Raw genomic sequence first — 24,430 nt, 5'->3', positions numbered from 1 at the left:
ACTCACACTACAAGGGAAAAAAAACAGTAAGTGGACAAAGTAAGTTTGATCAAATTATGTACACTTTATATCTGGATTTACACACACACACACACACACACACACACACACACACATACATACATGAATATGTAACATCTGGATATACAAAACATGATAAATTGTTATGGATTAAATTCAACCTGCTCAACCCTTACTAACTACATTATAATGACATGTAGTTGTAATAACAATCATAATTTAATGTTGTGTACTAGACTGAAAATAGGCATTCAATTCAGTAATCCCTTTTATTTTTGATTCTTGATATTTGTCTTCTTTGCTAAATATAGTAAGTAAAAAATTCAAATTCTTACAGCACTGATATCAGATTACTCTGTATTTATTAACCAACATTTTTAATTTGCCCTCATCCTAAATGCACTGACATCCTAATTAGTAGTTTAAACCTGTGAACACAAATCTTTTTCACAGTAGTTTATCTGATGTTTTAGTGGTTTTAAATGTGGTCATATTTAATTTCATTGTAAACCACATTCCCTATGGAATATTTGTATTTGTCAAGTGTTGCACAATCTCACAGCAATGGCGCCCTCTGCTGGCTAAAGTCTTTCTATAAAACTATTTATGCAAATTACTTTTCCAAAGATCTGCATCTTGTAGTGACCAATAGAATAAAATAAAATAAAAATAATAAAAAAATCTCAAGAAAAACATATGATCAAAGAATACATCAAGTCAGCCATATCAGACATGTTTAACCAATTTATTCATGAACATACACGTACAGTTATTGAGTACATTAGTATTTTTGTAGCATAGCATTTTGCCTTGACAACAGCTGCTCAGAGGGACCCTACAGAACCCGGTCACATCCTTTCCCAATGAACATGATTTGAATACTCCCTGCAGAATAAGAAGTACCCTGGCTCTCCACAGTGGACACAATGCTGCCCAACACAACCAACACTTGGCTGTTTTCACAACTAAAAAGGCATAAAGAATGGACTGGGAAGGAGGCAGGCTACAGTTTCTTCTTGGTCCCCCCTCCTGGCTTTAAATATTGCTCTGACATGCTTCTCTGTGGCCTTCTGGGTAACATAGGAAGTTGGGCTGGGGGATGGGGAGGGTGGTGGGTCATTGGCCACACAATGGCCTTATCACGCTTCCCCTCTTTCTTTCACAGTGATAAAAATGAACTAAGACCTCAGGGGCTAGGCTGAGGTCCATGAGAGTCACCTGACCAGTCACAAATTGGCGACACGAGGTAAATGTCCTAAACTTAAGGGAGGGTTTGGTGAACCTGACATGTCGACATGCCGACACTTCAAAACCTGGTTTGGCCGTTTCCTCGTCATCCCCTGTGCTACATCTGCCCAACCCTGTTCCTCTCTGACATGTGCCTCCAACTGGTAAGAAAGTTAACGCACTTGAGAGCCAGATAGCACAAGTTGAACCCTCCACAGAGTGGGATTACAGCACCATCCCTGTGCCCCTTTAGGCAATGGGCGTCAAAGTGCTGCTCACAAGGAATACTCAGACAGATAACCGTTGACAGGACGTCACTGGTACACCATACACTGGTACAAAGTGCGATAGAAATGACAACCACGCCACTGCGAGCCTACAAGGATTGAAGCACTGGATTACTGGGACTAAGAGGCCTGAAATAGCAATCCTGCCAAACCGCCTCGTGCCCTTCATCTAAAGAATTCTCTGGAATGTTCAAGAGACTCGACCAGGCTGTACCGAGCCCTGGGAGCAACTGATTATGTGACATAGAAGTCAAAACAAACTCCATTTTTGTTTAATGTAGGTGAGTCCATCCAGTTAATGAGAAGTGGGCTCCTTTTTAGAGAGGTACACCGATGGTGCCAGCCAGTCTGCTTACTGGAATGTATCGAGAGTGGAAAGTAGTCGAGCACAAATGGCACAGGAAGTGGCCAGAAACACCAACTCCAGATCCCATGCTCAGCAAGATTAGATAAACTGGAATGGACACCCGGCTGCCGGTCACCCATCTGTCCTCCATCTCTAGAGCTGGAAATGCTACAGTGCTTTTACAAGTGCTAAAGGCCCTGCTAAGAATAATAAAAGATTCACCTGGGACAACCAGAACTTACCAACCTGGAACTTTGGTAGGAGAAAGAGTAGGAATGGGGGGAGGGGGGTGTTAATAAATTGACGTCGCCGTGATGCAGTCTAAACCATAGCTGTTGTCTAAGAGCAAATACAACAAAAGACTTCACAAGAACCCAAACTAGTTTAGCAGTGAAGAAACAAGTTCATGCTTTTTGAGGGAGATTTTTTTCCTGTATTCTAACTATTTTACAGAGAAGGAGGAAGAGAAGGAAAAAACAGGTCTAGTAAAATACTATGTATATTGAGCCACACAGCTCCCAGTATATTACCATGAGTTTTTGTAACAAAAATCTTGAAACCTTTTTTTCTTCAAATTCTCTACCAAGAAAAATACAAAACATTATAAGGCGGTAAGTAACTATTTTTTTTAAATCTTTTTTTCTTTTTTAACTTTTTTAATTTGAGAAGCCGTTACAGTGCAGTTGATCCTCAAGGCAGCCAGGCCAGGCTTCACTGCTGCTTGCACTCAGCTGGGGGGGCTGCATCCTTCTGCAAGACATCACAGGGACGGGGGTGTGGATTTGTTAAGACAACAGTCACTCCAAACAGAGACATGAACACATCTCTGTCATACTAAAATCTGATCTACACACAGCCAAGCCACTTCAAGACATAGAACATCCAATAAGCTTCTAAATAATCTAAATACAGCAAAGTTTCATGTTCTTGCTGTTTTGACGCAGCTAAGAAAAAGACAAACTACAGATATGAACGTGATGACTGACACATTCACACTGGACAGACTGTGATAACTGTGGTTTGTCACAGTAGTAGTAGAACTACAGAGGTATTTTGGATCATTTGGATTATCATCCATGTTAGTGACCCATGACCAGGTGAAAAAACTGAGCAGGTAAGCAAGGCACGCCCATGGCTTAAAGATTAAGACGCCAACCATGAAATGCCATGTTCCCCAGGTCTGATCCCTCAGGGACCTTTGTTCCATCTCTGTTACTTTTCAGCATCTCTCCACTGTTGCTATTTACTAAGGCAGACAATGTCCCCAAAAATAATGACTATAACGCCATATTCCCCAGGATGTATATATATTTTTGGCATTTTTGCCTCTTTTGATAGCAGTAGTAGAGATACAAACAGGGAATATAGGGAGAGAAGAGTGTGCCATGCAACAGGGGTCCAACAGCCAGAGGTTCTTAATACTAAGTAGACAAAAAACAGGGGAACTGGTACATAGAAGAGGGAATAGCACCGTCTTAGGTTGGATTGAAACCCAGGACAGTGAGTTAGTATCAACATTGAGGCCAATGAGCCACCAGGGTGCTCCTACTGTGACTATGTTAAGACCTAGAGGTAAGCAGTTGAAACGCTGCATACAAACTAAGGGGGACATTGATGTCATATGGGGCTTTGTGCTTGTGCTCAACCTGGAATTTTTATAGTTCAGACATCTTTTTGCAGCAGGACCCAAGAGGGAGGTATTTTCTTGTTTTATTTTCTTCCCTGCGTTCTTGTGGATAGCCCACTTTTCTTGCAGTGTAATCGTAATGCTGGGTTTTAAGGCGCACAAGAAGCAACAACGCTTGCAGTAAGTTGAGAAATGTATACAATAGACCCCAACCAACACTGGATTTTTTGAGGTAGATACTAATATTTGTCACCTTAAAGAAACCATTACTGATCATCAGCCAATACAAGGTTTCAACAAAGAAACAATTCGCCAGTGGCAAGAAATAACTTGTCAGCTCTCTCTTGGACATGGTGAGTTAGTCATTATACATTATATTGGCTGACATATACACCAGTACAGATCCATCTGTGATAAGCTAAAGTCCACTGATAATAAAGGCTGGCCAGTATATTGGATGCACTCTGCACATCAGGCAACAGTACAAACCAGATTTAGGTATTTCATCAGCACATGTGGCTGATTACTTACTGCACTGCATTATCTTCACTGCCAATTATTTGTTTCAAGTTTGCTTACAGAAAACATATTGGGTATAGATATAAAATGGGGCTATAGTATCTGCTTTTATGGAGTTCTTTGAAGAGAAAATGCATAAGAAGGAAATAACAGCATATTCGGAAAAGATGTCTGCCAAAGGTGCTTATTTTTGTTGATGCTACAGGATAATAAATATAAATACTTCAATAACCTCAATTAACTGCTAAAAACAAAGGAAAGACTTCACTATGTGTGAGATTTAAAAAAAAGTGCACAGAAAGATAAGTAAGACCCCATCATGCTTGAGGTCGGGTGTCCTTCCAGCAGACATTAAACACCTCTCGAGGTGATGGCACACTGCAGCTGTTCAGACTGCTCTTGATGGCCTGATGCCATGCTGACTGTACAAGGTCATTTTAGCCATTGTGCAATACACTTGGCCTTTACTGAACTCTTGAAATTCCGAGTGTAAAAATGATGCGCTTTATGTGAAAAGATTTTACATATACCACTGAATTTTCATCGTAGCGCCATATCTGTGCAGAATGTAGCATCTGTTGAAAGACTTATCTAAACATTTACTGTTTTTTTTTCTTATTTTCATCTGCTGCAAGTAATCACATTTTTCATTAAAACAACAGAAAACAGGCTGTTATTGCTGGAAATGATGGCACCCTCAGAGGTGTAAGAAAAAAAAAACTGTTGGCATTTCTTGTATTTTGGAAATATGCCAACTATCAGTTAGGCCTTATTTCAAACAAACGGCTCTGCATTGCCATTATTCCAGCATTAAAAACAGATCTATAGAGAAAAGGTAGCTGAACAGAACCAATGCGTACAAGAGGGGAAGTAAAACCATGAACAAATGGACCAATGATGTTTCAATGGGCATTAAAACAAACATCCACAAATAAAGCACAGAATTTATGGCAGACAATCTTCATCCTGACAAAAACTCAAAACTAGTCTGCATTTGTGGATGGGACAAGTTCAACATGGTGGAGAAAAAAAGAAAAGGGAGGGCTGGACTATCTTCAACATACAGAAATGATACAGGTGCAAATGCAGAGCTCACTATGGGTTAAACTTCAAAAAACCAACAACAAACCAGTGGGTTAGTAAATCAGGAAGGTGCAGCACGGCGGCAGAGGAGGAGAGGGTGTTCATGTGTGGGGTGGGGGGTGCAGGGACGATGGAAAAACAGGAGGAAAAGGAAAGTCAAAACCAAAACTGAAGGAGATGGGAGTGAAGGGTGGGGGTGTGATGGTAGTAAGCTGACAATTCACAAGCTTTACCTACCAGGATAGGGTTATTTTTCTACTGTCACCACTTAAACCTAGTGAGGAAAAATTTAAAAAGTAGCTGACAAAAGATGCCAAAGTGACCGGAGATGAAGAAACATTAATGAATAGGAGAAAAACAAAAAAGCAAAACTAGCAGAATACAGAATGTCAAAGACGTTTTTTTGTTTAGCAAAGAAGAAGCAGAGGTCATGCTGGTTTATATTATGTAGTGTCAAACTTACAAGCTGGAGGAAAAAAAAAAAACTAAAACAAAAACAAAACCAAAAAAAAAAAAAAAAAAAAAAAAAAAAAAAACACTAAACTCAGGCCATCAATCAATCAAGTGACACAAAAGCCCTAAACCTGTGTAAGGGCTGAAAATTTCAAATATGATGTACACAAACTGCTGACAAAAGTGTAGCAACACACTGTGGTGTCACACTTTTAACACATTATGTATCAAGTGATTATCACTTGTCTCACTGGTGCTTGCTATATTTTTGAGCTTGCACTGCTTTTGTTCTGTACACTCTGCTTATTCATAGTTTTTCAGGTAAATTACCTTCATCAGGAAAGCAGTGCTGCAGAAAATCAGTGAATAAACAGAGCCTACAGGAGAGGACCTGTTATTTATTTGTCTCAGTGGTATTACAGTAAGCCTCTGCAGGTTTGTACTTCATTGTGTGGGTTTCTACTCAAACCAGCTACTCTTTTATAATATATTCATGGTGCCACAGTTTTCTACTCAAATGAATATCTGGATGAGGCAAGAATGTTAATATCAGAGTGTTAATGTATACTGGTGTCCTCATACTGGATCTGTGTGTTGCTTAAGGATAAGATTCAGGTTTTAGTAACAACATGTAACAGTCGGACTTCACTGACTGGTGAAAAGTGATGTTTAAAATACAGGTTCAAGACCTGGTTAAAACAATGGTGAAAAAAGGAAGTGTTTTTTTTCTGTCTTAGTCTGGAAGCCAAATTAAGATCACAACAAAATAAAAGCTGAAGCAAACCAAAAGCTGGTGTAAAATGAGATGCATTTGACAGTATGTATTCTGTATGTTGAGATCTGACAAGTCAAATTAAATCAGCTGTTCTCCACCTGCAGCCCAGGACACCCAGAGGGCACTAAATGGTGTACTGCAAAAGGTTTCTCATCATAAAACAACAAAAGATTTGCTCATGAACTTAAAAGGTTCTAAGAGATCACTGCGGCTACCCATGGCCTCCAGTAAGAGCTGGAAAGAGCATCCTGAGCCAACAAAGTTGAGAACAGCTGAGTAAGGTCTTTCTCAGGACACCAGAGATCTTTAGAGGGAGGGTGTATGTGTGCTGGGAGGGGTGATCTCACCTTGGGATCATAGTCGGGGTCGTTCTCCTCATCAGCCTCCTCCTCACCTTCCTGAACACACAGCACAACAGCTTCAGTCTACTGGGTTCCCTCAGCACAACCACAATCAACAGTTATCCATGTCTACCATAACACTAGAACCATACATTGTGGTCAGTCGTTTTCACAAAATAACTGCCCTAAATAACCTTACCTCATCGTCAGCCTCCTCTCCCTCTTCATCGTACTGGAAAACACAAACATGAGGATTAGCTAGAAAATATATATAAGTCCTGTTCAACCTGACGTCATTTAAATAAAGAATACCAAACTGCCAGAGAATCTTGCATTAAAACAGCTGACAATTATCTTACTTACTAAAGATGAGTGTACAGTCTAGTATGGTCTTGTTTAAAGAAAGTTAAGCCAAACTAAAGAGGCCAAAGTTGAAATTAGTTTGTAATACTCACGTCATCATCATCATCCTCAATGGCCTCTCCTGTGAAGTAGAGCACAGCCCGAGGTACGATACGCTCACGGATGAAGTGGCCAATTTCAAAGTCAGCAGCCAGAACTGCCTCAGAGTCCTCGTCCTGGAAGAAAAGAAGACAGCAGACGTTAAAGTCATGCATTTATTGTATTATTCTTTACAGCTACACGCTGTGGGATTTTCATATAGAGCAACAAAGGCTGAACTTAAAATGTCTGTTCTGATTCAGCAGTTCAATACAACTATTAGTAGTCAGTGAACATTTTGATTGATGAATGAGCTTCCTGTACTTTCACACAAGCATTTCCAAACAGTCTCTGCTTTTAAAAGGTGCAGTCACACAACAAGAAATACATTTTCATCAAGGTTTAATTCTCCATAAGATTTTAACATTGCACTGAAATAACCCAAATCCTGTGGCTGTGATTTATCTCAGAACCTCTGGTTTGTAAGATGGATTCTCTCTAAGGTGCTTAAAGTGAGACTTCCAAGTTCATGACAGCTTGTTTTGAAGGCAAAACTAAACCTACACTGATTGGAACTTCTCTGAGACCAATCCAGACAATAAAACACACAGCCTTGATTTTTATCTTTCTATGTCGCTCTGTCAACAATGACACAACACAATTAAGAAAAGATGATGATTTGACTGTGTGCTCTGAAAGATGGTAATCATTCTTGTAATTCTAATCGAGTTAAGTCACTGAAATCAAATTTCAGAGGGTGGAAAACAAGAAGTCAGACAAAATATGATGTTAGATATGGTTTTAGATTAGTGCTGATGAGATGAAGTGTAGCACAGATCAGTCATGCTGGTAAAAATAAATATGCTGTGTGCAATTTGGGGACATCACACCAGAAGTAAAAATCTAAAGTGCTACAAACCTTGGGGGGGGGGGGGAATCACTAGTGTTAACAAGAATCATCCATCTCATAGATAGAGTACAAACATCCTCCAAATGCCAGTTAAGACAATTATGAAATGCATTAATGTATTAAGTAGAGAAAATACAATGACTTACCAACTCTCCATTTTCTGGGACTGTAGAGAATAGATAAATAAAGATAAATTTGGTTTAAATATACAGTTGTTACTGTAAAGGTGGCACAAACATCTAACTGATCATTTTATCAAATGCAATATCAAACTAGTTAAGCAAAACCCTCATGTTTCTACCCCATCATTCTTACCCTCTGGTGGGGCGAAAAAGTTGAAGAAGGAGTCGTTGGGGACCGTTTTGGTGACTGTCCTGACCGTGCCACGGCCCTTGTGCTTCTGTTTCTTCTTAATTGTTTTCAACGTGACGTTCTTGCCCTTTGTCCAGTCAATCGTGCAACTGTGGTGAAACACGAGGAGGAGGCAGCAGGTGAGAGCAAGGTCAGTATCCAATCTTTTAAATGTCAAATCTAAATGACATCTTGGATTTATTTTAGGAATGTAACTGGTGAGGTCACCCGTATCCACTTAGAAATGATTTAGAGAGAAAAGAGGTAGACAGATAATGGTGAGAGAAAATGTTTGGCACAGGTCGTGTTGGGGGTGGTTTTACTAAATAACAAGCCATGAGTAAAGATGAGGCTGACATTATACACATACAATAAACTTTAAAAGTGTGACATCAAATAATACTCCTGAAGGTTTGATTTACTTCGATTCAAACTAAAGATCACTGCAACCAGGGAAACTCTACACAATATCACAACACAAACGACTTTGAATTATCACTAAACACCAAACTGAACAATAAATCAAGGCACTGCACTCACCCTGTGCAGCACATGATCTCTGGTCCGTCGAAAGAGAATGGGTCGTTCTCATCGGGCTCTGACCTCATCTTGTAGGTTTTTGTCAACACTGTGTTTGTGAAGAAGTCATTGGCCTCGAAGTGGAACTCTAACGTGAAGCTCTGACAAATACCAAAAGAGATCATGATTAAATGACATTTCATTTTTTTAAATTACCGACTGATCATGTCCACAAGTGCCAGCTGACTCACCATGGGCTGTCCTGGATCTGAGAATTTTACTTTAATATCTTGTAAATGTTTAAGGATGGGTTCATCATGTTCCTGAGGAAGAAAGGCAGGACCACAACATTAGATCATCTAGAATACCAAGAGGCAGAATGTATTTCTGTCTTAACTTGTGGCTGGGTATATGCCACATATTTGTTATAATCCACCTTGAAAACCCCCCTGCTCTGTACACCTTGGCCAGCAGATGGAAGCAAACCCTGATTTTTTTTCACTGTAAGCAAATACTGTCTGTGACCCATTTTCTCTGCCTCTCCAGGAGCAGTCTGGATGAACCTACCTGCAGCATGTCACTGAGCAGGTCCACATTTTTGAAAACCGTTAACCAGAACTCAGGGATGCCTTTGGGGTCTTCCTTCTCTTCGTCCTTCTTCTCTTCCTCTAACTTGGCCTTCTCCTTCATTTCATCCTGAATGAGGGAGACATTTTCTCTTCAAAATAAGGCTTGCTCAACCATTTTCTCATTTCACATATTTTACTATAGAAGTTTAAGCTTTTCACCACCTACACCCACAATGACAACACACAGCACTGAGGACTAGATGATGAAAAAATAGAAGAGAACTAGCTTGCAATTACAGTTGCAATAGATCACTACACTGATTTCATCGACAAATGAGTATATAAGATACATGCATGAAATGAAAGCAACAGAAATAAAAGAAAGGTAGACAGCTAAGTGGTCAGACAGGAAGCATGCAGGTGTATACGTCACCTGTACCTGCTTACTTACTGTCAGCTCTTCCTCCTCATCTGCTTTCCATTCACATTCCTCATCTGTGGGCTCATAAGCTGCTTTCACTATGTCACTTCTCTGTGAACAGAATAGAATAAAGTTAACATTTGTACATGTGGCTCTGAAGTAACATATATTATCCATTACTTATGTGTTCATGTGAAAATTATCAAACCCCAAACACAAAGAAAATAAGGTCATTTATTAAAACAAGTGTGAACTGATTCAGTGTTTGTCCTTGTATTTTCACTGAAGGAGCTCGAAACGACAACACTGGCCTTTCTTGGTAAAGTAGCTGCTTCCATCCTTGGTTTGTTTACATGACAAAACACACACCTGAAAAGCTGCACTAGGGAAATAGGAAACATGAAGGCTAACCATCTATAAAATGGCTCCCAACAACAAAATGATGGTGATCAAGGTCAAGCACAGGATCAACCTTACTTGAGGAGTCACATCTTACCATGTTTTGAACATCTAGTCTACCAGACTGAACATTGTCAATTCTGCTGAGTCATGTGCAATTAAGAAGTATAAAAACTCCATCTTTAACTAGTGTATCTACTGGAAGTGTCAGGTTTCCCTTAAAGGCTTTTTATTTTTTACATTTCCAGACCAATGACACAGCATTTACTTTATTTATTGTGCCTATAGGATGATGTGATGTGCAGCGGCTGTTTTGACTGAATGTACAGCAGTACAGATCAGCCCACTCAAAGCTACAGATGCTGAGAGAGAATGCATCACACATTATGTATGACAATGAATTTATCAAGTGCCTCATGTTTTCTCTGCAAAAATACAGTGTCAATAGGATATAGAATGTGTACAAATAACATACTTTGTCAAAAAGGGGCTGGTAGAGGGCTGCGTACTTTCTCTCCAGTTCATGTACTTCTTCATAGAACTTGGCCTCAATGTGGGCACATTTGACCTGCAGGTTCTTCAGGGCGTTTACACGTCTCTTTACAACCTTTGGTAAACTGTGGAGTGAGACATGAACAGGGAATAATATGAGCACAGAAATAAGTACAGAAAAATGTGGCAGTAAGTACAGTAAGTTTTTCCACTCAGTTTCTTCACCACAAATCGCTACAATCACGGCACTTCTAAGATAGATAATTCATTTTTTCATTGCTTCCAGGGTTCTGAATTAAAAAAAAAAAAAAAAATGGTACCAGAGAGGACCCTGCCTCTGAAGTTCATCTGCTGAGCGCTTTAGAGCAGAGCAACACACTGCAGAGGAGCACACTCCCCAGAGGATCCCCAGTAAGTCAGGGTGGCTTTCCAAGTACACTCTTTAAACAAACTGAAACTATGCCAAGAACAGGTTTTATTGAGATTTGCTTCATTTAACAGCACAGAAGAAATTATGTCTTATTTGTACACAGATTTATTGGTTTATGCTTGGGGGATTCAGGGGTTCTTGCTCTGGATAATGTAGTGGATTCCTTAATTATTGTTTACATGCATGCTTCACCATCCCTACTTGAGAAACCAGGTGTTTTATATCTCATCTTCACCTTGTGAAGTGTATCAGAATGACAGTTGGTCTTCTGTCGGATAACTGTCGACATCTCACAGCATAGTGTGCTTCACAAATTGCTTTACAAGTAGGGTTGTTAGTAGACCTTGATCTTTGACCACCAAAATCTAATCAGTTCATCTTTGAAATTGTGTGTTTTGTCAGACCAGAAGGCCAAAACATTCACATATTCAATTTATATTCAATGATATCAAGACAGCAAATCTATCTATATATATATATATATATATATATATATATACACATACATATGTGTGTGTGTGTGTGAATGTTGAATGAATAAAATACTGTAGATAATAAATATGCCACCAATGTTACTGGTGGGCTGAATCTCCACTTTCTCACAAATTAATATTGCCATTTGAAAATAAGTTTTTGTTGCATGAAAAAAGTGTGAACACTTCGCACAGTGTCTGATTCATGCCTTCATTTTGTCATGTTTTAACGGTGCTCAGAGAGCTTTAGTGAGGCTGTAGAGTTAAGTTTCTCTGCAGTATGGTAAATTAAAACGCCTGCACTATCCTGGCAAGGAAATGCATGTTTGGTCCCAAGTGCTTAGATGGTCAAACTGGTGAGTTTGTTGGGGACTGCCAAATACTTGACAAGTTGATCAAAGAGCTGCTTGCTGATGGTTTTGCTGAGAAGAGGAACAGTGGGTGGCAAAACCATGCAGCCAAGACACACGACTATATTCCCACAGCATCCTTGACTCTACCTCTGCACAAGACTTTTTTTTTCTTTAAAGCATTTTAGCCATCAAGCTGCTGCATCCAGGTCAGCCAGTAATAGGATATACATACAAAAGGCTATGAAAAGTGAGATATTTATATATATATATATATATATTTTATTTTATTTTTATTTTTTTTTTTTTTAAAGAGACAATACACTTTTACACTACCAAAACACCAACACACCAAATTAAGCACTGTAACACACAAAGTAACTGAGGAGCACTGTGGAGCACAATGGTAGCTTTTTATGAAGACATATGTGTATGTATTCAATTTACTGGTGTCATGATCCAGTATGCTACAGTTTTGTAGAAATGACACAGTGAGATACTTGGTGTTCACAGCTGTGTAAATAGCAAGAAAAGTAGTGTTAGCCACGTTCCTTTTGTATTTGCATTTCAGTGTGGGAATGGACAGTTTTAGAATTGTGTTTTCAAACTTTGCCATCTTAAGTCTGTAGTTAATGACTATGTTTCTGAGGATGCCATTGTTTAATACTTAGACAACAGTCTAAATTCTAACCTTCGGCATCCCAAATGCAGGCAAAATTTAGTAAATAAATTGACTCCAGTAACATTTTGTCTTTTCCTGTACCATCTCTGTGTTGCCTCTGTCGCCTCCATCTTCCATCCTTCAACTGAGCCAATCAAATTCAAGCTAAACAATGGCTGTGTATCAAACAGGCTGCCGACTGGCTGTCTGTTCAGCTGCACTGTACAAAGTGATGTCTGTGAAGCTGCGCCAATTTCTCCTTTTGCTTCTCTGCTATTGAGATGGTTAATAATTGACCTAATGATGGCTGGGATTTGACAATCTCGTGTGAGCAACTCTGCAGTACCACAATGAAACCTGACTGTAGTCGCTGTATGGGCTCAGGCATTGAGTAGCAAGTTGAATGTTGGCTCCTCTGTGTATCCTTGCCCCTGGATTCAGCAGCTTTATGATTTGCTGGACAAGTACAGCTGAACTTAACTTGATTTGCATAAAAGCATCTCTATTCAACAAGACACAGTCATCACTCAAAACTAATTAGCATGTAAGTATGTAACTGAACAAGCAAAAACATCTACCTATCATCCAAGTGCAGATAACGATTACAACCTACGACTGACAGCCTTCAGAAACAATATATAACAGCATGCTTAAAAGATACTGAGAAATTCTAGATTAAAAATATCAATATTGGGGTGCCCGATGAAGAAGAGGTAATCTTGAAAACACTGGTGTTACCAATCATACACATTTCTAAGAAAAGACATGTTGGCTAAATATGATTTGTATGTAGGCTCAGTTTATAATTGTATTGCCCAACTAAGCATTGATAACTAGTATTTTACAAAACTGATTATTTTATTATATGATGTTACAGATGTTGAACATCTATGAACTATGCTGTGACTGGAAGGGCCAAGCAGAATACATGTGCTCCAAGATTGAGGTAAAAATGAGTTGATCCCTCACCTCTCCATGTACCCTGACGGTGAGCCATTCAGACCATCCAGCCTCTCCTGCAGCGCAGCCAGGATCTGTGGATTCTGCATCATCTGCACAGTCAGCTGACGAGCTGAGGACACAAACATAATGTTAAATAAACACACAAAAAAATACAGTTAAAAGTAAAATATAAAGACAGATAAATCAATTCAGGTGTATATTTTGCTGGGACATGTATCATCAACAGCACAAGACCACCATTCTACTTCCTCACCATCATCTGATTTGTCTGTACCTTTATTCAAGCCTGTCTGCTTCCTGCATACTTTGTACTTTTTTACATTTTGAAGTAAATAAGGAACAGACTGAATTAAGTCTGTTATCAATGTGCATGCTGCCAGTGCTTCATAGACACAAGAGGCGGCAGTCAGCAATACAGGGTGCTCTTTTGTGAAACCACACAGGTGACAGATGGTACAATCCAAGTGTCCGACACATTGCTTGTGCCTATCAAAGCTCAGTCAGATTGCTGCTGAGAAGATTAAAGAGATTGGAAGTCACTTTTCTTTGTTGGCACATCCTGGGCATTGTGCTTGTAATGTGTTACCAGCTAGAATAGGTCAGCTGTCCAAGGCTGCATTCAGTCAAATAAATATACCCATGCTTGTCTAAAAAATAAAGAAATAAATGACATAACACAAGACACTGACTGAATGCTTTGATAGAAAATGCTGCCTCTGGTGGATAAATCAATGAGGGTCAGCAGACACCAGAGACAGGTACATCTTTCTCATGTGTACACCTATAATATACTCACTTTATCCTTGACCCCTTTTTCCAGCAAACATTGTCTCAGTTGACTATAATACTCTTTCTAACCTTGACCAAACAACAATTTAGAGTATGTATGGCTCTTAAAGGGATATTCCACACAAAATCAACACCATCATTCAACTTAGGGGTGTGTGGTATCAACAATATAAAAGGTAGTAGTCTGGTGAAATATGGTCAAATATGCTCCTGATGTACTGCTTCACACAAGCTAGTTGCGTCTCAACTTTCTGTGCCACGAGCTTAAATAGCCTTGAAACTGATTGCATTTAACACAATAGACTGAGTGACGTTTCAGTGCTATGTATATTTTTCTTTCATCTATACTTACGAATACTAATTAATGGTATACTATGCAGGATTTCCCTTAAAAAAAAAAACAAACAAACAAAAAAAAAAAAACAATGTACAGACTCAGAAAAAAATAACAATTCTCAATAATCATGTATAATCATCCCAAAGTGTGTGGCAGTTTATGCCTGTTTGACCAAGAGCAGAGTGGAGCAGAGCATAGGGGCCATAGTTGATAGATATAGGCGTGGGCTTCACCTACATACATTGTTCGCACACAGTCATCACTCACGTGATGTGTAGAGGTGTGGGTGAGTTTATTTGCGCTTTGGAATGTAACTACCACGAAACAATCAGAAAACGTTTTACTTCTGATTCACTGTTTTCTTCTTGCTAATGATCTTCCCTCTTCTCATTCACTCTCTAGCTCATTCGACCACCACTGCTCTCTCACTCAGGTGTTGAGAAAACACTGTAAACCATCAGTTGCCTTTATTGTGCTGCCTAGTGTTTCAGGTGTGATCTTCCAGTGCTATCATCTAGGTAAGTGTGATACAAACCTTTGCTAGGTTATGGCTTTGATACCAGAAACCTTGCTAGTGTTGGGGCTAAGTTCTTATCATTGACCCATGCACTTTTAAGGACAGCATTTATGCATCCCGTTTTCAAAAGAAAAAGCAACGTTGTTGACAGTGAATAAACTTGAGAATGGGACTTGCTGTATAATTTATACTGCAGTGGCAGCAGACATATTTTCACCTTTTGTTTTTAAACATCAATTCACTCTGACAAATCTTCAGAGCTGTGATTTGTGGGTCCTCTGAGTTTGATACTGGGGTCTCACAACAGCCTTGATGTGTGAATACGTGATATGTGAGGATTCTTAACAAGAGTTTGAGCTGCATGTTAACGTTGCCAAGCTGTAACTGTGTATTACTCATGCATTTCTAATCTCCCCTCAGCTTCCAGACCTCATGTACTGCTTTCTTGAGAGTGCAGTCGCTATGACAGATCAGTCGTAGGCAGCCAGAATGAGCCTTCTTTCAAGTCTGGCTTTTAAAAGACTTTTCAATCTTGCTATAAATAGAAAAGGCCAAACAGCCATCTATATCTATCCACAATGAGCCGGGAGTAGGCTAATATATGAGAAGCCGTCTGAGTCATTTATTGAGCATCAAAGGAAGCATAAACAGCATCCAGATCCTAAAATAAAACGGATTAGTGCCTCCCAGCTCTTAACTACAATTCAAAAATCATGTCATGCAAATAACTCTACTCACTTTAAAAACCAGGCAGATGCACAGAGTTCAACCTGTTTCTCCACTACTGAAATAACATTTTTTAACACCTGAATGATTGGACATTCTATAATCAATATTTTTGCACATTTCATCATCTAAACTATGTATTCCACTTTGCAAACTTTACATTGACATTTTAACTTGCAATTTAAAAAGACTCTCAATGACTATACCCAGATTGCTAACATTTACACTGTTCCATTTTTTGTGGAGTATCTTACCTTTGCTGTTTTCATCTTCTCCAGTCTCCTCCTCCTCCACTTCCTCCACGTCTTCCATATCTGCCGGGTCCATCTCAGCCTGGTCTTTGCTGCTCAAAGAGACACAGAGGGGGACGAAGGCAGAAGGGAAGGTCAGCCAAAACACTTCAGGGTTTTAATGAGTACACAGAATTAACACTGACCAACAAACAATTTCTGGTAATATTTAGTCTAAGGCTGCCAGATACTGAATGCCTCTGTATTTCCAAAAACAACTGATTGGTGAAACTGAAAAATTATGCTATGAATCTTGTTGTTTTACGTATCCAGGAAAAACTCTGAAGTTTTCTAGAATAAGCATGAGATTGATCACAAGAGTAGTGTTTTTATGAAAATAAGCAATAGCTGCAGCCTTACTTAAGCGCCTTGCTGAAGGGCATATTTAACAGTAATCTAGTGAAGGAGAGGACAAAACAATTCTGTGGCGTTTCAACCATTGACTGGAGTGTGGCACTAAAAAAAATCCAGTGGTAATCAAAACTGGAGTCTTTCTTAACCATAATGCTTTTCTAAGCACTGAAACATGACACCCTACTTTAAGATGCAGTGCAGAGGAGCTCAATACTGAACTCTGCTCTCATCCTCCCATCAGTCTGCAGCACGAGGTGAAAATCAATGGCTAACAGTAGAGGATTGTGTGTGTGTGGGGGGGGGGCAGCATTCATCCCTGTGTTTGGTCCAAACGGAGTAACGTTCCAGCAATTGTCACAATGTTAAAATCCATCACTCACTGTTGTGAGGCATCCTCTATGTGTATGTTAAGTGTTTCAAAGTGTGATGATGCAGAGTGTGGGCATTTTGTAAACAATGTTTAACAAATACATACACATACACATACACACACACACACACACACACACACACACACACACACACACACACACACACATATATACACACAGTGGGGGAAATAATTATTTGATCCCCTGCTGAATTTACAACTTACAAAGAAATTAACAGACCCTAATTTTTATGGTTGTTTACTGATTATGGCAACAGACAGAATATCAGTCAAAAATGCATAAAAAACACACAATATAAAAGTTATAAAATGTTGTGCATTTTGTTGTGAAATAAGTATTCAATCCCCAACAACTCACCCAGAATTCTGGATCCCACAGATTGGCTGGTGCCCATGTGGCACACAACTGTGCAAAATCAACCAATTACCAATACTCCTGATCTTAACTCGTCATGTGTATAAAGCACACCTGCTCTAGGAATCAGTTTCTTACATCCCAATCTCTATAGCACCATGGGCAAGACCAAAGAGCTGTCAAAAGATGTCAGGGACAAGATTGTAGACCTGCACAAGGCTGGAATGGTTTACAAAACCATCAACAAAAGGCTTGATGAGAAGATGGCGCCATTATTCGAAAAGTGGAAGACACACAAAATGACCATCAACGGTCCTCGGCCTGGAGCTCCATGCAAAAATGAGTGAAGACGATGATGAGAAAGATGAGGGAGCAGCCTAAAACTACACCGCAGGAGCTTGTTAATGATCTGAAGGCAATTGGGACCTCAGGCACCAAGAAAGTAGTTGGTAACACACTGCACGATAATGGACTGAAATCTTGCAGTGCCCGTAGGCACTTGTCCAGGCCCGCCTTAAGTTTGCCAGTCAACATCTAAATGACTCAGAGAAGGTTTGGGGAAAGTGCTATATATAAAATTATAATTTATTTATTTATTCAGGGATCTTCAGGGATCACAGACATAAGACCACAAGAGAAACAGACAGGTGGCAGAGAGGCAAAGCATAGTAGTCACTGGTAGAAGATGTACTTACTTGTCGATGTCTGCCATTTTAGCTGAGTCTCAAGTGATGCTAAAAAACAGAAGAGAAAATAATTAGAGTCAAAATACTAGAGGACACAAGCTAATTAATTTGACTAACTTTTGACTGTCACCAGATCTGAGTCAAACAGCATTTAAAAATAACTTCTGATGCCAATTTTAAGCTGCGTAGAGTACTATAGGGGTGATGATGTTAAAGTTGGAAATAATAATGAATGACAGTTAAAACAGCCACATATCTTTTTAGGCTTCAAGAATTCTTCATATCACAGCAGTGCCTCCATGTGCAACTACAACTTTAGTTAAGTTTAGTTAATTGTTGTACTTAATTCCTGATTGATGGTGATGTTGTTTTACTGCACTTTATGTTAAATGCAGACATTTAACATAAAGTTGCTACATCAGCTGATTGTACTCAGCTGTAGTATCCAAATGATTCCCATAAAGATTTCAGTTTCATCCCTTTTTGGATATGTGACAATACACCCCTTTTCTGAAACCAGGAAAACCACCACAGAACAACAAATTTCGAATGATTTTTATTGCGTAACCTAGATTTTACATAATGGATTTAAAATATTTCCATCCCAACCATTTTGATGGAAATAAAATTGAAATGAGCATTACAAATAATCCTACTACAAAACACTGCTGTGTGTGCATAAAAGAGGAAATGCATATAAAAAGGAACCCTATGCAGCAGCCAACAACACTTCACAGCTTGCATCTGATGAAAGATCAAAACAGAGCAGAACCATTTCCTTTTTAAAACCCCATCCATCAGCTGTGCTTGATAAAATATTGTAATATCAGCAATACAGAAACATTTTTTTATGTATGGTGCACCTAAAAAGTCTACCTATCAGTATTAGCTCTGTTCCCCTGCACAGGCCTCCCTAGAATTTCAGGGTTTATAAAAAGTGTATTACCAACATTTTCTCCTTCATTTTGGAAGTCAAATATGCTACAGGAGAAAATGATGGTTCAGCACCATTGTTCCAGTCTTTAAAGAAAGCCACATGAGATCCATAATTCTACAACGAATAATCAATAAGTTCATCAAGTGCAAAAGTGTATGTCTATTAATGCTTTTCTCCACAGCAAATTCTGCACAAAATGACTGTGTACATATGTTAGTATGTTCATTTTAAATTTGTTTGCCAGTCCTTTGCAGGTGTCCTCTCAAAAGTAAAGTTTTGGCCAACATCACTAGCTACAACAGAACCCAAACAATAAGCATCATTTATCAAATGTTATCAAATGGTAAATGTGAATTTGAGTTTGTGGTGACTGTTTATCACATGCTTTTAAACAAACCATTTCCTGCTTTTGGTGGACAAAGAGCATTTTTATTTAACAAACACACTGGATTTGGATAAGTCAGGCCACATGCTTATAAAAGAAGTCCACTTCTTGGTCCAGACAGGATCAACCTGTGACTCACCCACCCCTCATCCCCTCCCAGAGCCTTCTTCCCTTGAGAGAGATGGATTACCATGGTGTTCTCTTTGGCAGGACAGACAGGGGAGACTTGCATCAACAATAGGTACCCATAAGACAGTAAGGTAACAGATCACGCCCTGGAAGTAATGGTGTCAAAACTAACAAACACTAAGGTGGCTGTAACTCAAACCTAAAGCCTTGTGATAAATGATAGTCTAAGAAGAAATCTGCTTGTCAAATGTAACCGAGCTTCACAGATTTTCAATACTGATGCCAGACCAGAACAGAAACAAATTATTAGGGTAAAAGTAACTGTAACTCATGTTGTTCAATGTTAAAATAACAAATGCTGATATGTTAAAATAAGTTATGAACAAGGATTAAATGTTTTGTGTTATCTAAAGCGCCTGTGTTCCCTCCTGCACCACCTGTCTGTCACTTCCCCCACAGTGGGTTTGGTGACCCAAGCCAAAAAACAAGAAAAAACAGAAAGAAGACAATCACAACCACGAAGAAGACATAACACTGAGCAAATGAGCACCTGTCCCATTGGATGTCTAGAAGAGAAACATCACTATTTCTTTCCACTGTACACATAATCACATGGAATTTTGTTGGCCTTTAATATCAATACAGGTGATTTTACAACAAAACAAGCTGCTTCGCTGATCAAAATTAGCATGTGTCTCCCTGCTTAGATTACAAACTCTGGTTAAGTGCAATTCTCTCGCTCCTCCCTAACCGTTATCTCATAGCCTGCCTTACCAAATATGGAAAGCAGAACCCTGGCTAACCATAGTCCCAGTTTGTCCCTCTCACACAAAGCTACTTGGTAGCGTTAGCAAGCCAGACACGCACAAAAAAAAAAAAAAAACCACACACAACACTGCACATAAACCACATTTAGTTCTCTGCGGTAGCTGGGGGTCTGCCAATAACTGTGCTATATTCCAATTTTAACAAGATATTTAGGGCTGATGAACAGCAACCTTAAGTGCAATAAACAACAAGTAACAAGCTACCTCACCTACAGCACAGGTACCCACAAAACATCTGTCTGAAAGGGCTATTAATGTGCCTCTAGTGCCTGTCTAAGCTCCACTGGACTCTCTGTCTTTGGTTAGCTCTGACTACCTTCTCTGCGTCACTGTCCGTGCTAACCTGAGCAGGGGTGAGTTGGTCTCCCCTGTATCCTCAACCCCATGTCAGATCCTATACAGCCACACCATCTACCGTTATTACCACATTTAGCAAGCAAATCCTCTAACAACTAAGTAAGAGCACCAACCAAACACTGCTTAAGACAATCAGCTGCATCCCTCATAGCAACTTCAGTAAAACAAGTAGTAGTCTTCTCAGAGTTAGGAATGAGCCAGATTGACCAACCATCTTGTTAATAGTTTTACAGGCTGGGGAGTGAAAGATGAGACAACTGATTGGTTAGTATTAAGTGAGTCAAGGCAGCAACTTTCTGCCAAAAGAGAGCCATCTTGAGGATAAGAATGCAACGCCACAAGGAATTATATGCTGCTCCAAACATCTGGTTCAAGCTTCTAACATGAGGATTTACAACTGATGTTAAAATATAGCATACTGAAACTTTTTACATTTAATTGAACCAAAACAACCTGCCTGAATACATACATACTCCTTGGAATCTTGTAAATCATGATTTTTTCACTATTATCTCACAACTTATAAGCAAGAGAGCAAGCAAGATCAGTTCATCTGGAAAATAACCTATTATGGAAAGTATATTTCAGGCCTACTTTGAATATCAGTTTGTGATTTTGAACAATTTTGGCAAATAATAAAAATAATATTGAAATGAAATACTGCTACTACCATGATAATGACTTCATCTATGCCTAATCCAGAGCCCCTCTCTCTCACTCCATTTTCAGATGAGATGTGAATATTGCACCTCCTGCTGGGAAACTCATAGCTATAATCCCAGCTCCACCTGAAAGCATGATCTGTCCAAAATAACTTAAAAGAAAATCTGAATGACATTTCATTATGGTTGAAACTGTGGCAAAGGTTCCTAATCCTGGTCTGACTGCCACCTTCCTGCTGGCTTTCTATCCTGTCAAGTCTTTAATTGCATTCACCTGTCATCCCAGAGGTAAATCGGTCCCTTATTAGATGACAACACTTTAACAGCAGCACAGCTCTGATTCCCACAGCCCAGAATGCTTGGAGTCACATAATGAGAAAATCACAGACTGAGATGAAAACTGTTTCTTTTACTGGGGACTAACAATTTAAACCAAAACCAAGAGACCTTTAAGTCATAAGATTTTAAAATGAACAGGACAAATATCCTTTCAGCAAAGCCATCATATATCATCATCATCTATATATATATTAGCTGGTCTACATTCAGCTAATACAGCAAGATTATTTAACTACAGAGCTGATGACAGTTCACTGGGCTCAGAACAACTTCACAACAGATTAAATTGTTTCCTCTTTCATAGGGGGATAACTGATAAAGAGAGCAGACTGTGTTTACTCTGATTTGGGCCTTTCATTATGTCCCATTTCTCAACTGAGAGCGTCATTCTGTCACTTCACACTCCACATTTTAAAGCTTCCACTTCTTAGTCAACAATGGCCTAAATTAATAAATGTACAAGCATGATGGAATAACAGCACATGTGAACCATATCTCACTATAATATCTAAGGTAAGATGACACCCACCATCCCCAGCCATCTTGTAATCTGTATAATGCCAAATTATTGATGGGAAAGTACTATGGAAAGCTCTTAGCAGCAGCACACATTTTTAAAATATACTGTCGTTGCGCAAAATGTGATGACATGATCTTTCAAGGTGGGGTCAATACTTGCTTTTTAATGGACAAAAATAGTTGCAGGTAGACAATGCAATGTGGAGAAACTGCTCTAGTGGGAGACTAGGCTCCACCATTTCAAAGCATGCAGCTGATGCCTGTGAGTCATGAAAGCATTTAAAAAGTATTACTGCTCAAGTTCCTAAAATACATGGGCATGTTTAAGCATCTCTATGCAATATGTTGTTTTTGACATTAAATAATTCAGAACCACCATCTCCTGAGAAAAATATCAAACATCTGATCTGTTCAAATCATGACACATCAGGTATGAGACATCTGTGATAATATCTGGCGACATTACAGCTTAGGTCATGTTTAGGTTGGAATGTTAATGCAACGCATGTACAGATAGGGGACCCTTGAATCATTTCTCCTCAGTCAAAAAAGCCAACAAATACCTTTGTCAATAGACAATGAATGTTTTCTCGGATCTCTGTATGAACACTATTAACTACATATGGAATACTGGTCCAAGCAGATTGACCAAACACGCTTTTTCCTTTCTGGGACAAGCCTTTTCCCCTAATCCTGCCCAGCGACCACGTGTTGCATGCTCAAGTCTCGCAAACCATCAATGACTAACAAAAAGCCCTGGGTGGGTGTCTGTCTGCTCACTCTGAAAGCCACATTTTCAACTTCATTTGGCCCAAACAAGCCAGTGAACCTGTTGAGACGTTTACGCCCGACGTCAAACAACAATGTCCACTTGCTTCCTCCACAAACAAGCCGGCCCCTGGCTAGTAAACAGGCTAACTTTAGCCGGCCTGCCCGGTCTTGTCAATGTACTGCCTCGGTGTGTCCGGCTAGTTAAGCTAGCTTACGTGCTGCTAGCTTGATGCGCACTACTTGGGCTGAGCAAGTGGGAGGAACAGCTTCGAAAGACACGGTGCTGTAGCTACAAAATATGGGCCAGTTGAAGAGTGTTGCCAACGCTCCAATACCACGTTTCAACCAGCTTTCGTTATGTAATATTACCGGCTATTCAGTTAAACCAACCGCAGTGAGCTGTATCCTAAAGTCCAGAGTCACATCCCGAGTTCCCCACCCTGGGTATCATCCACCTAAAAATAAGGTCAAGTCCAAAAATACAAGATACAAGACACGTGTCAACATATGTCGAAAAACGCCGACAATTGTGGGAATTATCCGACGTTTTGGTATTTCTACCAATGCAATAATAATCAGAACAATCCAGGAGAAACGGACATACTTGCTGAGCGTTGTTTTATTATTTTTTTAAATCGCGTGTAACGTTAACACACATCATGGTGGAGCCAGTCTCAATGGCTGCTGCCGCTGTCTGACTTGACTAGTAGCATTAGCAAAGCAGAGCCGCCTTCATCTCCCGTTTGTTTGATAAAGCAGAAGAAATTAAATTTAACTTCTGAAACGACGCACAAGTTTGGGGCGTTGGCGCCGAAGCCATTTCCAAGTCCTATCCCTTACCTTCGCTCTCTGGCCGGAGGCTGGACAGGTTAGGTGGCGCTGCGCAGTGAAGCGGTCCCAGGCAAGAAAGAGACTCCGCTCCGATGGCGGTAAAAGGGAGAGAGATCCCGCCGCCTGCGCTCATATACATCCGACGTCATCACGTAAACTGGCAGTCACCGAGGCAACGCTGTTCATGGGAGGGGCGGCGGCGGTGAGGGTGCCCCTAGGGGGGCGCAGGGGATGAGGGCTCACAACCACCACCACCACCACCACAGTCATCTTCTTCCTCCTCCTCCAATCATTTTGATATTCCTCTTCATCACCTTATGCCTTTTTTCTCATTAGCATCATCCTCCTCTGTCACAATATTCTTTCTTCACCATCAATGTCCTCATCATTTTCATTTATCATCATCATCACCTCGTTCATGATGATCTCACCATCAGCTCAGCATCAGCAACAGCAGCTCCATCACACTCATCATTCATTTGCTCATCCAGCAGTAGGGTAGACATCTTCATCTTCTTTATCATCATCAGCTGGGACAAGATCACATCATCATCATCACATGGCTTTCAC

General features: G+C 39.8%; 1 protein-coding gene across 3 annotated transcripts; it reads right to left on the bottom strand.

The window, feature by feature from the left end:
* Nucleotides 1–752: 752 nt before the first annotated feature.
* On the bottom strand, nucleotides 753–24,008 carry nap1l1 (nucleosome assembly protein 1-like 1). Of its 3 annotated transcripts, XM_018697157.2 has the most exons (16): nucleotides 23,870–24,008; nucleotides 18,113–18,151; nucleotides 16,282–16,370; nucleotides 13,665–13,767; nucleotides 10,765–10,906; nucleotides 9,909–10,001; nucleotides 9,468–9,596; nucleotides 9,152–9,223; nucleotides 8,922–9,061; nucleotides 8,346–8,491; nucleotides 8,177–8,196; nucleotides 7,135–7,257; nucleotides 6,879–6,911; nucleotides 6,686–6,736; nucleotides 5,348–5,384; nucleotides 753–2,631 (listed from the first exon to the last, which is right to left on the bottom strand). In XM_018697157.2, the coding sequence occupies exons 2-15, from the start codon at nucleotides 18,127–18,129 to the stop codon at nucleotides 5,379–5,381; spliced, it is 1,164 nt and encodes a 387-aa protein (XP_018552673.1). In that variant the 5' UTR covers nucleotides 18,130–18,151; nucleotides 23,870–24,008; the 3' UTR covers nucleotides 753–2,631; nucleotides 5,348–5,378. The 3 variants fall into 3 exon arrangements, with proteins under 3 accessions (XP_018552673.1, XP_018552671.1, XP_018552672.1); XM_018697155.2 differs by lacking the exon at nucleotides 5,348–5,384; XM_018697156.2 differs by lacking the exon at nucleotides 5,348–5,384 and having other exon boundaries at nucleotides 9,921–10,001.
* Nucleotides 24,009–24,430: the final 422 nt, after the last annotated feature.

The sequence above is a fragment of the Lates calcarifer genome, linkage group LG18 (assembly GCF_001640805.2).
Source record: "Lates calcarifer isolate ASB-BC8 linkage group LG18, TLL_Latcal_v3, whole genome shotgun sequence".
Lineage (NCBI taxonomy): Eukaryota > Metazoa > Chordata > Actinopteri > Centropomidae > Lates > Lates calcarifer.
This window is presented reverse-complemented; position numbering and strand designations above follow the sequence as displayed.